The sequence below is a fragment of the Oncorhynchus tshawytscha genome, linkage group LG01 (genome assembly GCF_018296145.1).
Source record: "Oncorhynchus tshawytscha isolate Ot180627B linkage group LG01, Otsh_v2.0, whole genome shotgun sequence".
NCBI lineage: Eukaryota > Metazoa > Chordata > Actinopteri > Salmoniformes > Salmonidae > Oncorhynchus > Oncorhynchus tshawytscha.
The window spans coordinates 58,413,550-58,434,239 of NC_056429.1; the positions used below are offsets into that span (position 1 = coordinate 58,413,550).

At 42.9% G+C, this 20,690-nt stretch overlaps 1 protein-coding gene across 4 annotated transcripts in view; it reads left to right on the top strand.

Annotated features, from left to right (window-relative positions):
- The first annotated feature begins 135 nt into the window (after window positions 1-135).
- LOC112260775 (latent-transforming growth factor beta-binding protein 1) overlaps window positions 136-20,690 on the top strand; it is a 130,012-nt gene continuing 109,457 nt past the window's right edge. For 2 of the 4 annotated variants that reach the window (XM_042323618.1, XM_042323622.1), the window contains exons 1-3: window positions 136-850; window positions 2,205-2,275; window positions 11,349-11,649. In XM_042323618.1, coding sequence (XP_042179552.1) covers window positions 498-850; window positions 2,205-2,275; window positions 11,349-11,649 — 725 coding nt within the window. In that variant the 5' untranslated portion in view covers window positions 136-497. The remainder of the gene's footprint in view (window positions 851-2,204; window positions 2,276-11,348; window positions 11,650-20,690) is intronic. The other 2 variants (XM_042323619.1, XM_042323621.1) reach the window with 1 other exon arrangement.

Consider the following 20,690-nt stretch of genomic DNA (forward strand, 5'->3'; position numbering starts at 1 on the left):
TTTATTTTAGGGTTCAGCCCCACAAGTTTGTTCCAATAAGCGTCCCACTCCTGACGTCATGTCTGCCGGAGATTGGCTGTTCAGTTCTGACACTAACTCCTGCCCTTACACAGTGAAACTTTTTAAAAGAGTTTTCAATCGCATCTGCAGGGTAAAGTATTGCACAAACGTAGCCATAGCAGCCGTAACATCTGCTGCCCAGCTTCCCCCTACCCAGCGCAGAGATAAAGCAGTGCTTATTCCGTTTTAGACCCATATTCAGGTTTATACATGCCCTCTTTTATTTTTTACTTTTTAAAATTAAGCCTACGTTTTAGTTCTCGTCTTTAATTCGGGTTGAAAGGCGAACCATAGACAAATATACTCAGGGATATATAACTGGTTTACTTGCTATAAAGTTACAGAAGTTTTTATTTTCCAGATACGGACCTTCTTCAAGCAATTTATTATAAAGTTTCCAAAAAAGTATATTGTCTTTACGCGGATACGGAGTGGATATGGCTTGGATCAGATGGGACCTATTCTTTTCTATAGGTTTATTCATTTCACCGGCATTTGTCTCCACGGATCAGAGTGGCTTTAGGAGATACTACGTGTTGCAGCCAGGACCGAGCGGGACGGACAGAGTACATGTGAGTTCCATCTCTTCGCGCTCCGGTGCCACTGGACAGCCCCATGCCTACAATGTGGAGCTCTCGGCCAGTTACAGTGGCCAGGTCCGAACCCGTAGGATGGGTAACCAAGCGAACCCGATCCCGCTTCGCCAGGACACACAGTTTACGCAGCATCAGCAAGTCATTCGGCGCACCAGCCACAACATTCAACAGAGTCACCAAATGAAAATGTCAGGGTAAGATAACCTGCGGGTCTCAGAAAAATAGTTGATGTTACAGAACAGTGAATGGCTATTGGCAACGTATCCTCTTGGATGGCAAGGTGGTCTGTTATAAAATATATAATGTTGTTGGGTCAACTTACTATATAGTAGCCTACAGTATAGGCATGCCTGGCACCTGGTAAAGGAACGTGCTATAACACTGGCCTACAACATTCACTGTCATCATCAACATGATCATACAGCATGGTCTTAGGGTTGTTAAATATACACAGTGGACAAAACATTAGGAACACCTTTCTAATATTGAGTTGCACCCCCATTTGCTCTCAGAAGGGCTTCACTGTGTCAGGGCATGGATTCTACAAGGTGTCGAAAGTATTCCACAGGGATGCTGGCCCATGTTGACTCCAATGCTTCCCACAGTTTTGTCAAGTTGACTGGGTGTCCTTTTGGTGGTGGACCATTCTTGATACACATGAGAAACTGTTGAGTATGGAAAAATCAGCTGCATTGCCGTTCTTAGCACACCCACACCAGTGTGCCTGGTACTTACTACCATACTCCATTCAAAGGCACCTCAATATCTTGTCTTGCTCAGTCACCCTCTGAATGGCACACATACACCATTCATGTCTCAAGGTTTAAAAATCCTCCTTTAACCTGTGTCCTCCCCTTCATCTTCAACGATTGAAGTGGATTTAACAAGTGACATCAATATGGGATCATTGCTTTCACCTGGATTCAATCGATGTCATGAGCAGGTGTTCCTAATGTTTTGTGCACTCACTGTGCATTATTAAATAAATAGTCTGTAACTTACAATACATTCTATATTCTATTTGATTTAGGTAGCTATTTGATCATATTTCTGACAAATTAAAACAACATACGATACTGTACTCATTTCAGACATTTAGCCGAATGAATGTAATGTGTCAATAATGAACTTTTGTTCACAACTTTCAAGTTGATACAAAATACATGTCTTAACATCCACTCAGTAGAGACAGAAACTAAAACAGCCAATTTAAAGTACTATCCTCAAAGGACACTAAATAATAAAACAAAATGGCCCATATCCTGTTGTGTTCAGGAGCATGACCTCAATGTGCAGGCTCCTAGTCGCAGCACTCTCAGATGTATGATTAGTGGGGACATTCCCACACTCTCAGCAGGGGCCACCAGGCTAGTGGTGCCCAGCTTTACCTCCAATGAAAGGAGGCCCCTAACACCAGATCTGGCCCAGGCTTGGCGGCACAGGTGGGTCACTCGAACCACCCGTGAGTGAGTTTTAGCCAGTATGAGTTGGTGTTGTGTGTGTGACAGTGCTCTCTCTTTCTCTCTGTGTCTCTGGGTGTTATTGCAGAGTGAATGTCTGTGGAGGGCAGTGCTGTCATGGATGGAGTAAGGCCTCTGGATCGCAGCAGTGCACAAAGCGTGAGTATACACTACACTACATCACCACAGCCGAGCCACCGCTGCCAAATCGCTACAGTTGTTCAAAATGTTTTTCCAAAATATTGACAACAGTCTTGGATTCACTCTACACACTTAGAAGAAAAGGTACTATCTAGAACCTGAAAGGGTTCTTCGGCTGTCCCCATAGGAGAACCTTTTGAAGAACCCTTGTTGGTCCCAGGTAGATCCCTTTTTGCTTCTAAGTAGAACCATTTTGGATTACATGTTGAACCCTTTCCACAAGAGTCTTCTACATGGAACCCAAAATGGTTCTACCTGGAACCAAAAAGGGTTTTACTTGGAACCAAGAATAGACCTCCTATGAGGACAGCAGAGGGAACCCTATTGGAACCTTTTTTTCTAAGAGTGTACTTGGCACCTCATAACTTCTTCCTTTGGAAAATGTACACAATCGTCTTCGCTCGTGTTGTTCATCAGACAGCACATGGGCCAGAACCCCAGCATCATACCATGTATAATCCATCCAGAATACCCCCTCCCCTACTCTACTTGGAAACTCACCCAAGCATACATACGTATATGTTTTCAAGGCGCCTTTAGCTGATTTGTGGCGCCAGATTGGAGAACAACACCTTTCTATGTTGCTCTTTATAAGTAACTGGCATTGCTGGCAGTGGCTCTACCCACCTGGGAACAATGCCGGGACTGTCAGTGTGTTATGGCCCGTGTTGCAGAGTCATGAGGACACTGTTATTGCATAGGACTGGGCGCGCAGGGCCGGCCGAAAGAGAAGCAGGTTTAGAGTGTATTATACCTCTTGGCTCGGCCCCACCAGTGGGATCTCTTTCTTATTCGACCGTAAGGCCTTGCCAGCTGGTTATATAAGAGACAGACGGATTTCTTTTGCGACGAGTCTGGTGGACCTCCTGGGGAAACCAGGGTTACGTTTTAGTCTAGGACCCCTGGTTCATACGTTTAATAGGCCCAGTGCGCCTGTTCTGCTCTACTCTGTTCTGCTCTACTCTGCTCTGGTCTACTCACACTTAAGACTGGACTGCACTTAGTACAGGGACTCTTTGTCGCTGCCTTGGTGCCAGTGGTATGTGTGTAAGTCTGTGTTGGTGTTTGTTTGGGTGTATGTGTATATATGGTGCCTTCAGAAAGTATTCATATCCTACACTTTGTTGTGTTACAGCCTGAATTCAAAATGGATTCAACATTTATTTTTTCTTACTCATCTACTTAATGGAGAAAGTGAACACGTTTTTTTAGAAATGTATGCAAATATATTGGAAATGAAATACAGAAATATCTAATTTACATAAGTATTCACACCCCTGAGTCAATACCTTGTAGATGCACCTTTGGCAGCGATTACTGCTGTGAGTCTTTCTGGGTAAGTCTCAGAGCTTTCCACACCTGTATTATGCAACATTTGCCCATTATTATTTTCCAAAAATGTAGAGCTCTGTCAAATTGGTTGTTGATCACTGCTAGACAACCATTTTCAGGTCTTGCCATAGATTTTCACATAGATTTAAGTCAAAACTGTAACTTGGCCACTCAAGAACATTCACTGTCTTCTTGATTTGGCCTTGTGTTTTATGATATTGTCCTGCTGAAAGATGAATTCATCTCCCAGTGTCTGGTGGAAAACAGACTGAACCAGGTTTTCTTCTAGGATTTTGCCTGCGGTTAGTTCCTTTCCGTTTCAATTTTATCCTGAAAAACTTTGCAGTCCGTAACAATTATAAACATACCCATCTAAGTGACTGAGTGTATTGATACACCGTACAAAGTGTAATTAATAACTTCACCATGCTGCTTTTTTTTTACCCAATTACAAATAGGTGCCCTTCTTTGCGAGGCATTGGAAAACCTCCCTGTACTTTGGGGTTGAATCTGTGTTTGAAATTCAATGCTCAACTGAGGGACCTTACAGATAATTGTATGTGTGGGGTACAGAAATTAGGTAGTTATTCGAAAATCATGTTAAACACTATTATTACACACAGAGTAAGTCCATGCAACTTATTATGTGACTTGTTAAGTGCATTTTTACTCCTGCCCTTATTTAGGCTTGTCATAACAAAGGGTTTGGATACTTAATGACTCAAGACATTTCAGCTTTTAACTTTTTATTCATTTGTAAAAATACAAAATTAAAAAAATTAAAAACCTAATTCAACTTTGACATTATGGGCTATTGTGTGTAGGCAAGTGAAAATACATCTAAATGTAATCTATTTTAAATTCAGGCTGTAACACAACAACATGTGGGGAAAGTAAAGGTTGTGAATACTTCCTGAAGGCGCTGCATGAGTATGTGTTTATCGTTCAGTGTTGAGTTGTTCATGTGTCATTAACCGTGCAGCTCCTTGATAACATGCACAGATTTTTTTTTTGTGGGACCTTTTTTTTTTTTTTAACTCATTGGAATTCCCACTACTCTTCTCCAGTGTCCAATATCGTAGCTGTTCTCATTGGCAGAGGTTAGGTGGAGAAGTGGGGGCAGGCATGCAATGCACCATGAGGGAATGCTCCTGTTTACATGGGCACGGGGAACGCTGTGCAAGGCCTCTGGAAAATAACCAACAGTGGACATTCCTTCAGTACCCATGGTTTGGATTGGTCTTTTTGATGTCCGGATCAGAGCCCAGTACTCCCTACTGTAGCCCGATGCTGGAACCAGGGGGGTGGACAGGATGGAGTAATGCTGCGTTTAGACCTCATACCAATCGACATAGCAGGTCAAGAAAACAAGAAAGAGCGTGACGGCAAAAGCAAACCAGCACAACGGTATGCGTTGCTATGATGATTTCCGTAAACGAACCCTGTAAATCAACATCCAGTACAAAACAAGGCTTACGCAGAGGGCAAAATGTAGAATATTTTAACTCTGGCATGGCCTGTCTACCATGGCGGCTGACGGCATTTACCGTTGTGCTCTCATTGAAAACAATGATATCCGGTTTGCCGTCTAACTTGTACCATATAAACGCAACATAAAGATGAAATGTTACAGAGAGTTCCAAGACTGCTTTAGAAAAACCTCCAAAGATCTTTGTGCCACTAGATTTATTTTAGTGTACGGCTTCTCTTTCTGGAAAAATGTCTGTATGTTCTTGAAATCTTTTTATTTTCTAAACTCAACCCCAGATCATCCGGTGTTCAGCACTCATTTGATTATGATTTCCCACTGGCTGTGATATCAATATTTACAGTAGTATAACACAAGGAGGCACTGTGAGAGGTTTTCTCTGTGATTACCATTAATCAATAGCATGAATTGCTTTAGACAACCCTACTAAATATGATGAATAATGAAAACTATGATTGATAAATTACTTTAACTGACCAACACATATACTTGGCTTCCCCCCTTATTTCTTTGTTTTTATTCTGCTTGTTTTTTCCTATATGAAAAAAATACGATAGTCAGTCACATGTTTTATGGATAGATTTCCATCTTCCTATATATCTTTTGCTCAATTGGTTTTTCAGGATCAGCTCTTTACTTTTCTCCACCTACCTTGTCATGGGAGATGGACTATGTTGTAAATCTACTCGTTAAATGTTTAATGGCGTTTGATTTTCAGGACAACCCAGCCCCCCACCCACTACCCTCACTGAAATTGCCAACAAAAGGGTTTCTTAATAGAAATGTATTTGGTTTGTTCTGGCAATGCCTTAGACATGGCTTGCTAGCACCCTGCATAAAGTGTTCTTTCAGGTTGTCAGTCACGCCAACAACCCCCAACCTCCCACCAAGGCAAGCTTTGAGATTTTCCAGATAGCAAGTAGAAGCTGTGAATATCTTACAACACTTCACCGCTAGGATATTTAATCCAGGATATTGTCCATGCAAAGCCACACACAATACACACTCAAGACTTCATGTGCATTTAAGAGTGAGTGTAGCTCATTCTAACAAGTTCCTTAAACATTGACAGAGATGGAGAAAGCTGAAAACTTGGCCTATTTATTACATGGCAAATGGACCAAGCATGTTTAATCATAAAGCTGTTATTGGCATTCCTTATTAGATGACACCATTTTGTAATCACAACAGTAATGTTGAAAATATGTTATACATGTTTTGTGCCTTAGAATATTATTATTATAATTGTTTTTGTCTCAATGGCTTCCAGACAGTTCCAGTCATGTGATGTAGATACTAACAACTCCTCTCTGTCCTCTTAACGAACTGTAGTCTAATAGAGAGCAAACATCCCGAGGATTGATTCAGTCTAGTCCAGACGCAGAGCAGGTAGTCTAACGACATATGATTATTGAATTGCCGAGCAGAATAGCACACTGTTGTCTTTTCTGCTAGGTTCAAGACTATCCGCAAGAGAAAATGGCTTTAGTAATAATAGGCCTATAATATAGAATACATGTCACTTAGCATTCACTTTAATACAAAAGTGAGTAAAAGTACAGTGAGTGCATTCATTTTTCGAGTGTATGGGCCTTTGTGATCCCTGTGGGAATTCAATCCAAGACCTTGGAGTTGCCAGCTCTACGCTCTTACCAACACTCTTACCAAGCTGTGTATTAACACTCTGGAGCAGTAATTTCCTGTTCCTGTTCTACCTGTTCACTAATTGTAGAACTCCAGTGTTCCTCTTTAATATTCCAGAAGTTCAATTCAAGAGAAAGAAAATGAAAAGAGATGTAGAAATGAAAGATGCAGTGATTAGTTTCACTTGTTTGTCTGAGAGAGACATGTGTTAGATGGTCTTTGAGATCCATTTGGCCTTAGGCAGCAGCACCTCCACCAGGCTCAATTCATCCTCTTCCACTGGAGTCTGGCATGGCTATTCACAATGTGGAGCCGCATGGTAATCGCACGCTTTGAAAAGCTGCCCAGCTCATTTCTCCCTTAACCGAGTGCAACCCAAAAGTAGGCAGACCAGGCCAGACAAAACAACAAGAAAATATTTCACTTCGGCGTAGCTGCACAGCACAGCGGAGGAGCCGTCTTCATTTTTCATGAAGGATTGCTCAAGAAGAGGCCGCTTGAAACTCCCCCAAAATTAAGAGAATGTGACAGGTTCAACCATTTTATATATTTAAGCTCTCTTGTGCCTTTGCCTTACGCGTCCCTAAAAAAAGAGCACAGGGTGTTGAAAGCAAATGAGGCAGCCAGATACTATAGTGAGGTGGATAGGATGGACTCGCAAAAGTGTCTTTGTGCTCTTGGTCCTCATCGTTATCTGAGGATAATTTAAGCAGGCTTTAGCGCTACTGGGCTAGTCCAACCTATGGGAGAAATATAAGGACTATAGCCTATTGGAAGAGGAAAATGACCTCTTTCGAAGATGAACAAGGAAGAGCTAAAAACTATACTGTAATCTTTTCCTTTACGGTATTAAGATGCTCTTGTTATCCAGGTAATTCCACCATTATATCATTATGTCTTCGTCTCTCAGTTGCCTTACCAGGACTCCTCTTTGCAGACCTCATATCAAGGTTTTATATTCCTGATTACTTGACGTTTTCTTTGTAGATTTCTTTGGTTACTCAGGGCCGTCAGGTTCACTATATATGCAGAAGTATGTGGACACCCCTTCAAATGAGTGGATTCGGCTGTTTCAGACACACCCGTTGCTGACAGGTCAATAAAATCGAGCACACAGCCATGCAATCTCCATAGACAGTCACTGGCAGTAGATTGGCCTTACTGAAGAGCTCGGTGGCTTTCAACATGGCACCGTCATAGGAGCTGCCCTGGTTAACTGTAAGTGCTGTTATTAGGAAGTGGAAACATCTAGGAGGAACAACGGCTCAGCCGCAAAGTGGTAGGCCATACAAATTTACAGAACGGGACCGCAGAGTGCTGAAGCACGTAGCCAAGCAGTCGCACACAAGCCTAAGATCACCATGTGCAATGCCAAGCGTTGGCTGGAGTGCTGTAAATCTCGCCGCCATTTGACTCTGAAGCAGTGGAAACGTGTTCTCTGGAGTGCTGAATCACGCTTCAACATCTGGCAGTCTGATGGACGAATTTGGGTTTGGCGGATACCAGGAGAACTCTACCTGCCAGAATGCATAGTGCCAACTGTAAAATTTGGTGGAGGAGTAATAATTGTCTGGGGCTGTTTTTTAGGGTTCGGGCTAGGCCCCTTAGTTCAAGTGAAGGGAAATCTTAACGCTACAGCATACAATGACATTATAGACAATTCTGTGCTTCCAATTTTGTGGCAACAGTTTGGGGAGGCCCTTTCCTGTTTCAGCACAATGCCCTCGTGTACAAAGTGAGGTCCATACAGAAATGGTTTGTCAAGATCTGTATGGAAGGACTTGACTTGCCTGCACAGAGCCCTGACCTGAACCCCTTTCGGCAAAGGGTGGACAAACTCCATATTAATGCCCATGATTTTGGAATGAGATGTTCGGCGAGCAGGTGTCTACATACTTTTAGTCATGTAGTGATGTGTTTAGTCTCTTCATCTCCTCTATGCATGCATGCCGTAATTCTTTTCAGAGATCGCAGCCGCCTGCCAAGACCAGGCGAGCACGACTTGGACAGGTTTTTTTCCAAGGTAGAGAGCTAAAGGGAAGGGAATTCAAAAGAGATGGAGGAAAAGAGGAGGCTAATTCTTATCAGGGAAATCGGTTAATCTGTCCATTCTTAGACAATGGAAATAAGTAACACGATAGATGGAGAAAACAGAGCAGTTTTCATCCCAGCCCAGCACCTGGTGATTTATGATTAGTCTGCTGATTAAGGGGAACGTATCTGGCTGTTGTCATTGTGCAGCGCCCATTCGGATTCCCTGGATCTGGAGCAGCAGTTAAGTGGGGTGAGGACTAAGTATGGGCACAATACCATGGCAACAGGAACGGCTTAATTGACTTGGCTCTCCACCTGCTTTAGTGAAGCATAATGTCAGACAGTTGGCTGGAAGTTTACAATACTGTCTTGTGTCAACTCCAGCGATAAACACAATGATGAATTATCATTTATAGAAATGGCCATTGAGGCCCAGACTGCTTGAGTCAGCATTGTAGCCACAGGTGCTCTGTCTGTATCCTACATATTGTACAGGAGGTGGGCAGAAAGACAGTTTATGAGCGAGGACAAAGACATATTTTCTTTCTTGTCAAAAAACAGTATTCTCACAACTGCAGCACCATTTCAGAGCCAATTTAACTTTGTGGTAGAGAAATAAATCAAGAAATATAAACTTTAGTTCATCTGCTGCCCTGGGAATCAGTGAGACCTTAGGGATCGGTGTGGACAGGCTGTAGGATGGGGGGGTTGTTCAACTAATGGGACATCCCGTAACATCTGCACTGGATCATCGGCGTGGAACATTATTTCCTGAGAAAGGTAGTGTCGGTTGTATATCCACTAGTATAAGCATATGATGTTGCACCTTGATTTCCCCAGGTGATTAATGTAGGCACACACACAAATACATTTTTGTGTTCCATGACAGACCCTTGCAGACCCCAGCAACACTCCCTATGAGTGAGAAGTGGGACGTCACTTATTTTCCCTCCCCAGCTAGCGCTGAAATCGGCATCACGTACGCCGTGCCCTTGTCACAGGACAGCGCTCTTGTGTAGCCCTATTCGCAAACCGATGGTAGCCTTACTCAGGTCCAGCGGCGAAAAAAATCTAACCATTTACTCTACTCAGAAAAGAAAGCAAAAAAAGCAAACGTCCCAGAGTAGAAAATGATAGTGTGGGGTATGTATAAACCAAAACATAATTTAACAGGAGTGTAATCTGTAGATGTAATCGCCCTCTGATGCTTCTAAGGGGAGGTCTCTTGTTGCACAGCGTTTATTAGGACTCATGTGTCTAAATAGCTCAGTCGGGTAAAAAAAAAAAAAAGCTTTGAGCCAGTGGTGAGTCATTAGTAGACGCCTATTGAGAGTGAGAGGGATTTGGATTTGTTTTCGTGTCCTTGGGCGATGCATGACTTGCTTTTTGATGCAGTTTGCTCTCTCTCTCTCTCTCTCTCATTAATCACTTTCACAAATCAAAAGGAACTAGTGATGGTAATGAGGAGTGTGGTGGAGGAGCCCTCCTCAGGGAGCCTGTGGGGCTGGGCAGAGACATTTGCTCTTACACTTCACACACACACCACCTCTGGAATGATGGCTCCAATGAAAGCACAAAAAGTGGGCTTGATTTGATTATCTACAATGTGTGTGTGTGTGTGTGTGTGTGTGTGTGTGTGTGTGTGTGTGTGTGTGTGTGTGTGTGTGTGTGTGTGTGTGTGTGTGTGTGTGTGTGTGTGTGTGTACGCACATTGGAGTGTGTAAGAATTGGCCACTGTGGCCTCGAGGCAGGCTTTGTAGATGAAAAATGACAGTCCCAGTCCTGTGCCTTTTTTAAGAGAAGGGAGCACAGTGTAATTACAGGCTACCTGCCAGCCTCCTGTAACAACTCAAACACACACACACACATACACACACAGTCCCTCTCTCTGATGCCCCAACCCACCGCACATATGTCATTGTGCCGGGGACTCCAGTAATTGGTTACCGAGCCTCAGCTTGTGTAAAGCACTGTCAAACTCTCAGCTTTGGGAGTGTACATTCACAGTGTGGGGAACCGTGGAGGTGGTATTTACTTTGGCTGCTAATACTAATAATGAGAGTGAGACACGGGAACAGCTTTCTCCGACTATGATTGTTAGGGATTTAGATTCTGTCACCGGGTTTTCTATCCCTGTCCCTCTGCCTTTTCCACGACAAAAATCTTATTATGAATGCTAAGTACTGTGGAGATTAATTTTTTAACCAGGAAAAACAGAGACTCTATGTTTGGTAATGCATCATTAATTCATGATACTTTTGTCCTAAATCGTACATTACTTCAGGTTTGAGTAATGACTCTATGGCACCTAAATGAACCCCCACTACCTGAGTTTCCTCAATAAATGTCTGAAAATAGCTCCCTGAGACAACGTCATATAACTGGCATTTAACATGGTACATTATGTCTGCTTCTGGAGTTTGTATAAGTTGTGTGAGAGTGTATGTATGCATGTGTGTGTGAATATATACACGTTGCTATGTCACTCACTCTCTCTTTCTCTCTCTTCCCCCCCTATGTTTTGTGCTGCAGCCAACTGTCTACCCCAGTGCCAGAATGGAGGAATGTGTCTGAGGCCCCAGCTCTGTGTCTGCAAGCCGGGCTCCAAGGGCAAAGCATGTGAACAGAACACCATGCCCACCTCCTCCTACCCAGCGCAGCCAGGGAACGGCCACACCAATGGACACAGCAATGGGCACACCAAGGGACACAACGTAGTGCCCCAGCGGCCCATCCCCCAGCAGGGTTATATTCCTGGGCCAGTCCCTGTCAGCAACATGGCCCAGATGACCCTGACTGTCAAGCAATCCCCCCACCTGGTCCGGCCCCAGCAGTGAGTATTCTCTCTACAAGTGCAGCATGTGGTTGACAACACCCACTCCATTTATTGCAATCTATATTGAAGTTATGAGAATGCTTGGAATGGTTTGTTTAAGACATCACTCTCTTCCAATCTGTTTTTGTTTCGCGCTCTTCACAGTTTATTAGTAGTGGAGTCGAAGGGGTGCATACTGTCAAACAAAGGCAGAGTTAGTTTGAGGGCTCATCTGTAAATAATCATATTGGCACTGCTGGTGCCCCACACTGTACAAGAGAGGACAGTGAGGCCCCCAGCCCACTGAACAGAAATCATGTTTCTCTGTGAGAGTTTTCACAATGTCCTTTAAACTGTACTCCCTCCTGCTGTGTTGACTGTGTTATTGGGGTTTATCAACCTTCCATCAGTGTGATAGGTAGAATCACTTACACCATTTTAAGACTCTGTATTTGAAAAGATGCTAACTCCTCCTGTGGTTGGCCTATCGGTTTGTTTTGCCTGTCACCACAGTAGACTGCTGGAAAATGTGCAGTCATATCGGACACGGCGCAAGGCCCTCGACTTGTCAAGAGTAATCCGCGTGAATGCAGACTGTGTAAATCTCAGTTCACACTCGAATGTGGGGCAGCGTGTTGATAGAAATGTCCAAAATTGCCTCACATCAGGTCCAACCAATGTTGGCACGGGTGGCCTAGTTCTGGTATCGATTAATGATATTTCAAATGTTAATGAATCCATTTTATGTGCTGTGTTTTGCGTGTCTTCACTGTACAACATTGGAGGTTTTGCGTTGCTCAGGCGGTGTAATTGCACCCAGATCTGTGTGCTCGAAAGCTGCTCTCAATTTACACTGAGGATTATTTCTCACGGGGAGCTATTCCCCCATCACTTATATGAGTGCAGGAACATGTTATCTGATATTTCAAATAAAAACATACTCTCCAGATCTATCATTCATAATCAGATCAGTTAGATATGCAAAAGCAGCGGCAGGGCAAGATAAATAACGGTTTCATTTTATACCATTACAAACTGCATTTTTACTAAATGGGTCAAATTTCTGTTCAATTTCAAGAGATTTCAGATTATATTTTGGTATGACACCCAGAGAGATTGTCTAGTGTGATAAAGGGATGACTGAGCCAATGGCTGGTCTCAGTGACACCTCTGACCCTTAAAATGACAAATGATCGGGTTGTCTAGCCAAACACATGCCCTGTGACCCCATCAAAGAGAGGGTCGTCAGGGCAGTGGATGTGGGCTCCTTGACTGATGGGATTTCATTGGTCAGATCCAACAGTGATGTCACTGAATGGGTTAACCTGTTTTCATCACTCTAGTTTATTTAACACCTATGCTATTATGTCTAGTATAGGATTTTTGTATCACTCTTTTGTTAGTCTTGCGTATCCACATTGGTTGACGGATTGCAACGAGACATCGTTGGTGCGGTTGTAGGTTCAGTCATTTAGGTTCAGTCATCCATGCTGTGCTGTGAGGAGTCTCGCCCCATAATTTCTGTTAAACACATAAATCATGGGGAAAAGTTTGTTACTGTAATGTCTGCTAGTATGGTTCAATTGGTATCGAGAGCTTTGTTTAACCATTAACCTTTGAATAGCTAAAGTAGTGGGTGAATGTGCCATTGTTATTATAAGTGTCTGACCTCATAGAATACCCAGACTAACCTTACAAAGACTTGGGCAAAGACTTGGGTGATTTGTCGGTTGCGAGTGCTGATTTCTCAGGAAAGATCAAAGTGTGATAGAAGAGGTTTGGATTTTAAATGTTTTTATTTAACTAGGTAAGTCAGTTAAGAACCAATTCAGATTTACAATGATGGCCTACCAGGGAACATTGGGTTAACTGCCTAGTGGTTAGAGCATTGGACTTGTAACTGGAAGGTTGCAAGTTCAAACCCCCGAGCTGACAAGGTACAAATCTGTCGTTCTGCCCCTGAACAGGCAGTTAACCCACTGTTCCTAGGCCGTCATTGTAAATAAGAATTTGTTCTTAACTGACTTGCCTGGTTAAATAAAGGTTAAATAAATAAATAAAAATTCAGGGGCAGTTTGGCAGGTTTTTACCCTGTCAGCTCAGGGATTCGATCCAGCAACCTTTTGGTTACTGGCCCATCACGCTAACCACTAGGCTACCTGCCGCCCCATATTGGGCTTGCCTCTGGAATGGGCTCTGGCATTGTTCACAGGGAGATTTAGAGCTAAGGAAATCGTGTGTGTGTGTGTGTGTGTGTGTGTGTGTGTGTGTTCCGCGGCTGCAGTAAAGAACCTCATCCAGACAAAATAACTTTGAGTAGCACTACTGGTCATACCTGAGGGGCCAAAACAAGCCCTTCTGTGCTGTCAGAGGGAAATTACGTGCCGTCTTTGTTTTTACTTCATTTACTCAAGGTATGAAAAAAGACAGAAACAAGAGGAGTGAAGCAATTGGAAGCCGAGGCAGGCAGCACAGGTGGCTCTATCGCCTCTTTTCTTCCTAAAGTCAGCGTGATACCGTCCGCCTGTCTCCTACACAGACCCACATCTACAGTAGAGCAGGAAAGGTTTAAGGATATTTGCTGACATTCCTACTGTAAACTGTAAGGGAAATGAGTCTCTAAATGTATAGCGCTTCTCCTGTAATGGGACCTCTATGGTGGTACTGTATGGTGTGTCCCAGGAGTAGGCCAGGCTATGGTCTAACTCCTGCCCCTGTGGTTCTGTGTCCTGACCCTGTGTCCTGACAGGCCTCGGAACACATGACAGTGCTGGATACACTGACTGTGTGATAATGCCTGTGTGATAATGCCATGCCTGGTATTGGAGTGGGTCAAGTGATGTGTGTGTGTCTTTTTCTCCCTCTGCACTCTCTATCGTTCTGTCTTTACCCCCTTCTCTGAGAAAACCCCAGCAGAGCCATGTGTCATCAGCCAACATCGGTTTGAAGTAACATTCCCCATTTCCAAGGAACGAATTACCTTACCTCTCAGCACTTGTGGAGATAGGTATAGACAAATGACACTCTCCTTTCTGCTCCTCCTCCTTCTCCACTCTCTCTCTCGCAGCGTGAGCCACAAACTTGTTGGGAGTGTGCTGATGTTTCCAGGTCCAGGTGCGTGCATGTGTGTGCATGTGTGTGTATGTGTGTGTGTGTGTGTGTGTGTGTGTGTGTGTGTGTGTGTGTGTGTAACTCCCCGAGCAGGAATTTCTTTGTGGTGCCAATATGTTCCTAGTTACACCCAGGAAGTTAGCTATTTCTCCTTTCTCTGGTTGTATAAAATGAAAATGGGAACTGTATCCAAGCATCCATCTTTTGAGTAGAATCCCACTGGAACCAAGTGAATCACATGGGATCAGCTCCAAATTCCAAGTGTGCAAGTTGCTGGGTCTGGGTGTTGAGTCAATCAAGGAATCAGAGAATCAACTAACCGCAACAGAGCACTGACAAAACGTGGATTTCCTGCGCGCGCTCTCTTTTTCCTCTCCGTCTCTCTGTCTTTCTCTCTCTGTCTCTCATCTGACACATTCGTGCTGATAAACTATGAGCGGGCTCTGTTTACATTTACTGGGTTAACTACGGTTGAGCAGAGTGTGTCCGTTCTCTTGGGGAGGACTGGGAATGGTAACGGGGCCAGTGGTGGAGTGTGTGAGCGTGGCCAGAGAATTTGAGTGCTGAAGGTCGAGACTGCACAGGTTCACCCCCCCCTGTCAATGGTCTGTTTATATAGAAATGAGCAAGATCTCTGCTCTGATATTTCAGACTACCAACCAGGCTCTTGTAACCATTCCTTGAATAAAGTGAAATGCTGAAAAAATATCCATTTTTTTTCTATTTAATTGCACAGCCATTGCCAGCACACCTAGTCTTGCCAGATATTTTGTTGAGACTGGAATAAGATCTTATGTTTACAACTTCTCCCTTTCCCTCTTTCTTTCTCTCTCCCTCTGCCTACCCTGACTTTTCAGCTCTCTTTTGCTGGCGTATTTAAAGCTTAGCTGCAGTAGACCCCACTGTATTTATTTGACAGGGTAACAACATTTCATGCATGCCATCGGTGGTAGAAATCCTTTAAATCTCAGACTGAAGCCAGGTTCTGATGGGACTGTGCTTTGCCACGATGGTCAAAGCCCCCACCCCCAAATAACCCCAAACAAACATATTAGTGTTCCTGTTGTGTCTGCTCCAGTCACAACAAATCATTGACCTCCCGTTGACTTCACACATTCCGTGAAAATCCTCTTCCTTGTTTTGTAAACCACCCTTAAACTACCTGTTTGTTTGGTCTGGCTGTTATTAAAGCCCTTTGATGTCTGAAGCCACCCATTCAGACTACAGCCAGCCTCATAGATCAAGTCAAAGTGGTAAGAACAACAAAGAGTGGATGAGGCTCTTGTGTCACTGAAACCTTGGCTATGCCCTTGAGAGGAGACCAGCTTAAATAGATATGCTGGTGTCAATGGCAATCGGCACCCGTTCTCCTTAGACCCTCTCAATCTACCCCAGAGCTTCTCATCTACACGGAACCAGTTGGTATCTATCTCCCAAGCAGCAGGCTAAAGTGCTAGAGAACTTTGATTTCTGGATAAGCAGATGGAAAATGGGTCTTGGAAAACGTCTCCCAGAAAAGTCTTAAACGTATCAGAAATATATCAAAACACAATAATGTTGAGGTTAAGACCCCTGCCAACAAATATCACACTTACATTTTGTTTTGGAATTTATGAAATATTGCCTTTTTTTTTATTAATAAGTGATTAAAACTCGTAATTCCGTTACCAGATCTGTAACGGAATTGCTGCAACTGAATTGGCTACAATGGGTAATTATAATAGTCACAAACCACAGTTGGGTCACCTGCTACTGTCCTCCCTTCCACTGGCATAATGGTATGTTCAGTTCATCATTTATTTTGTCTTCCTGTCGCCTGTTGGTCAAACCAAGATTGTTAAAACAGTCTAAATCTGGACAACCCCTCCCTTTCTCTCTCTCTCTCTCTCTCCCTCTCTCTCTCGCTCTCGCTCTCTCGCTCTCTCTCTGCCTCTCTCTCTCCCCCTCTCTCTCTCTCTCTGCCTCTCTTTCTCCAGTTAATGTCACCTCTACCAGCTCTTACTGACACCTACCCATGAGCCCCCTCTCTTTCCATTTACTGTAACCAGCACCCTCACCCACTAAGCACCGACCGACACCGGACGTCCATGGAAGTTGAAAAGTAGTTGAAATTTGGTCAGTCCACCCTGGCCAGTCCCTGGACCAAATTTAAACCTATCATAGATGCATGTTTCACAAGTTTGGATAGTACAGCAGAGTACTGTACAGTGAGTAGAGCACAGTAGAGTAATACAGTACAATACAGTACAATGAGTAGAGTAGAGTAAAGTAGAGTATACTCCAATACAGTAGTACAGTATAATACAGTAAGGTAAAGAACATTTGAGTATAGTACAGTAGAGTACAGTACAGTATATTATACTGTACACTACTGTAGTGAACTATACTCTACTTTACTGTACTGTACTCTACTGTAATCTACTGTACTCTAGTCTATTCTACTGTACTGAACTCTACACTACTTCTACTCTGCTCTGCTATATTGTACTGCACTGTACTCTACTGTGCTGTGCTGCGCTGTGATGTTCAAACTTGTGAAACATGAGGAGAGTTACATTAATATCCATAATTATGCATTTCTGTGTAGCACAGATCAGGGACTCATGTAAATGCACTTTTCTGACTGTAGTTCAATAACCAAAATATATTTCCTTCAAAGTCAAGGTGTTGTGTTATAGCTAACACCCCATTATTTCTGCGGACATCTTTGAATCTTCATTCGGAGCAGATATTTAAGAGTTTTTGGAAAACTTGGTCGCAATAAAACCTGAGGAGATTTTTCCCTAATTTCATTACCAAAGTTTGATTAATCCACTAAATTAGTTGTATTACATTTTACAGTGGAACTTGTTAAATGTAGTCATTGTGCATAGAGTTGTATGGTTTATTAAATTTTGAAATCATGATTTTGGTTTGGCATATATTTTGAAGTGAAAAAACTGAGTCAAAGCGTAATTCGATACCATGGATTTGCCCCTCTACGACTGCTGCTGATGAGATGGATTTGCAGTGGCTGGGAAGAATACAGTGCGACCCTCTTACTACAACAAAGGGCTTCTGTTTCAGTATTGTGGTTGATGGTTGGAGGGCCAAACTCATACCTCTGTGGCTTTGAGAAGGCTGGGCAAAGCCAAAATTATAAGAAATTATTAATATGAACAGTGAAATGGAACTGTTAAATTATATGCAATGTCTCAATCTGGATTCTCTACGGCCTCTGCATGATGTACCATGAATGCTCAGGGTGAGGACAGACAGCCCATCTCAGAATGGAGCGCAGTTCACAATGCATGTAGACCTATCATCTCATCATGGTGACAGGCATAGTCTATGCTACAGTAATATCAAGACCGAATGCGCATCCAATTGACCCATCTCCATCTGGCTTTCGGGGGTCACCTCATATTTTTAGTGTAAAGATCTTTTTTTTTAAATTGCAGCTGGAAATTTTCAATACAGCCAATCACTCGAATATTGTTGCTTTAAATCAGTGCACGCGCGCACGGACACTCACTCAGTATTTCTCCCTCTCCATCACCTCCATTCAAATTGCATCCAAAATAGATCACCCTGTTCTATATTGAAATTGGAGTATCTGTCCATAGGACCACTTTAAGCCATACACTCCACTGAGCTGGGCTTTACAGAAGAGTGGCCAGAAAAAAAGCCATTGCTTAAAGAAAATTATAAGCAAACATGTTTGGTGTTTGCCAAAAGACATGTGGGAGACTCCCCAAACATATGGAAGAAGGTACTCTGGTCAGATGAGCTTTTTGTCCATCAAGGAAAACGCTATGTCTGGCGCAAACCCAACACCTCTCATCACCCCGAGAACACCATCCCCACAGTGGAGCATGGTGGTGGCAGCATCATGATGTGGGGATGTTTTCCATTGGCAAGGACTGGGAAACTGGTTAGAATTGAAGGAATGATGGATGGGGCTAAATACGGGGAAATTCTTGAGAGAAACCTGTTTCAGTCTTCCAGAGATTTGAGACTGGGACAGGGGTTCACCTTCCAGCAGGACAATGACCCTAAGCATACTGCTAAAGCAACACTCAAGTGGTTTAAGGGGAAATATTTAAATGTCTTGGAATGGCCTAGCCAAAGCCCAGACCTCAATCCAATTGAGAATCTGTGGTATGACTTAAAGATTGCTGTACACCAGCAAAACCCATTAAACTTGAAGGAGCTGGAGCAGTTTTTCCTTGAAGAATGGGCAAAAATCCCAGTGGCTAGATGTGCCAAGCTTATAGAGACATACCGCAAGAGATTTGCAGCTGTAATTGCTGCAAAAGGTGGCTCTACAAAGTATTGACTTTGGGGGGTGAATAGTTATGCACGCTCAAGTTTTCCGTTTTTTTTCTTATTTCTTGTTTGTTACACAATAAAACATATTTTGCGTCTTTAAAGTAGTTGGCATGTTGTGTGTCAAATGATATAAATCCCCCCCCAAAAAATATATTTTAATTCCAGGTTGTAAGGCAACAAAATAGGAAAAATGCCAAGGGGGTAAATACTTTCGCAAGCCACTATATTATTCAAGGATGTCATTAGAATGATGAAGCTAAAGGCAACTTAACTTATTTCATTTAACTGTTGAAAGCGAGGAAGGAATGAAGCAACAATAGAGAGAGAAAGAGGAGGCAAGGTAATAACATTAGGGGAAATATTATGAAAGATATAAATGCGTCAGCCTACTAATTATACAAATAAGCTCTATTATATTTCAAAATGAATATCTAATTCCCTAGCCTATATTTGTAACGTTGTAGGCCTCATGTGCTGCACCAAAATTGCATGTTCTCTCCCTGCTTTATCATGGTTTGAAAGATGTGCGTAATTCCCATCCATATAATACAGTATAATACAATACAGTACAGTAATACAGTTCACACTCAAAAAGATTAGCAAACTGGAGCTAGTTTCATTCATTTACCCAAACGAGCATATAGCTAGCTACATCTATGGGCTTGTATGTTTTTCTGTTGTGCGTAATGTGCAGTAGCCTATATCATATATGTATTGGATAACGGCACAATCATTTGGCCTTTTTTGGGCTTGGGCTCATTAAATGTATTTAATATAGTGCTCATAAAACATATTTAATGTGTATCTGCCCCTTTCCTTTAATGACTCATCAGGATCAGGTAGCATCAGGCTTATAAGTCTATTTATATGCTTTATAATACTTTTCAATGGCGCTTCCGGTTTTGAAATACCGGGTTACCCGGGAAAAAAGTTATTTATTCTCGGGATGGAACATTTGTAAAATACCAGAAAAATATTCAACCCTAGTATTCACTCACATATACATATTTACTGGACATACTAGTATTCTCTCACATACACCGACATATTCAAATTCATAAAGCACTCACACAGAGACATCAAACAAAATGTCTCACTTACTCAGTCTCTCATACACAAACATGCACATGTATTCACATACGAAAACAGAATGGCTATTTAAGAAGCGGTGGTGGAAAGAGGTGGCTATTTAGAAGGCTATCACATTCTGTTTATTTATACTGTGCCAGGGGGCCTGTGGATGGGCTATGATATGAGCCGTGTGCCGAATGACTGTTCCTCCTGTCCCTCACCTCGCCCAACAGCCCTCTTTCTATTCCCACATACTGTGGCCTGCCTCGAGCCCCGGTGTGGACTGGGATCCTAGCACATAGACTGCCAATCAGACAGGAAGAGCCTTGGCCTATACTTTCAACCTTCAACCCCACATGACTCCTCCACTCAGCTCTCAGATGGAACATCAACAGAAACCTTCTCTTCCTGTGACCTTGCCCATCCTAGAGGACTTTGGGCTTCCTCATACATGTCCCAGCTCTCATTAGACCACCAGTGTAAATATTAGCTATTTTATGCAGGGTGAACTTTGCCCTGGGTTCATTTTTTTATTTAATGGGTGGTATTTCCCCTCCAGTCCCAGT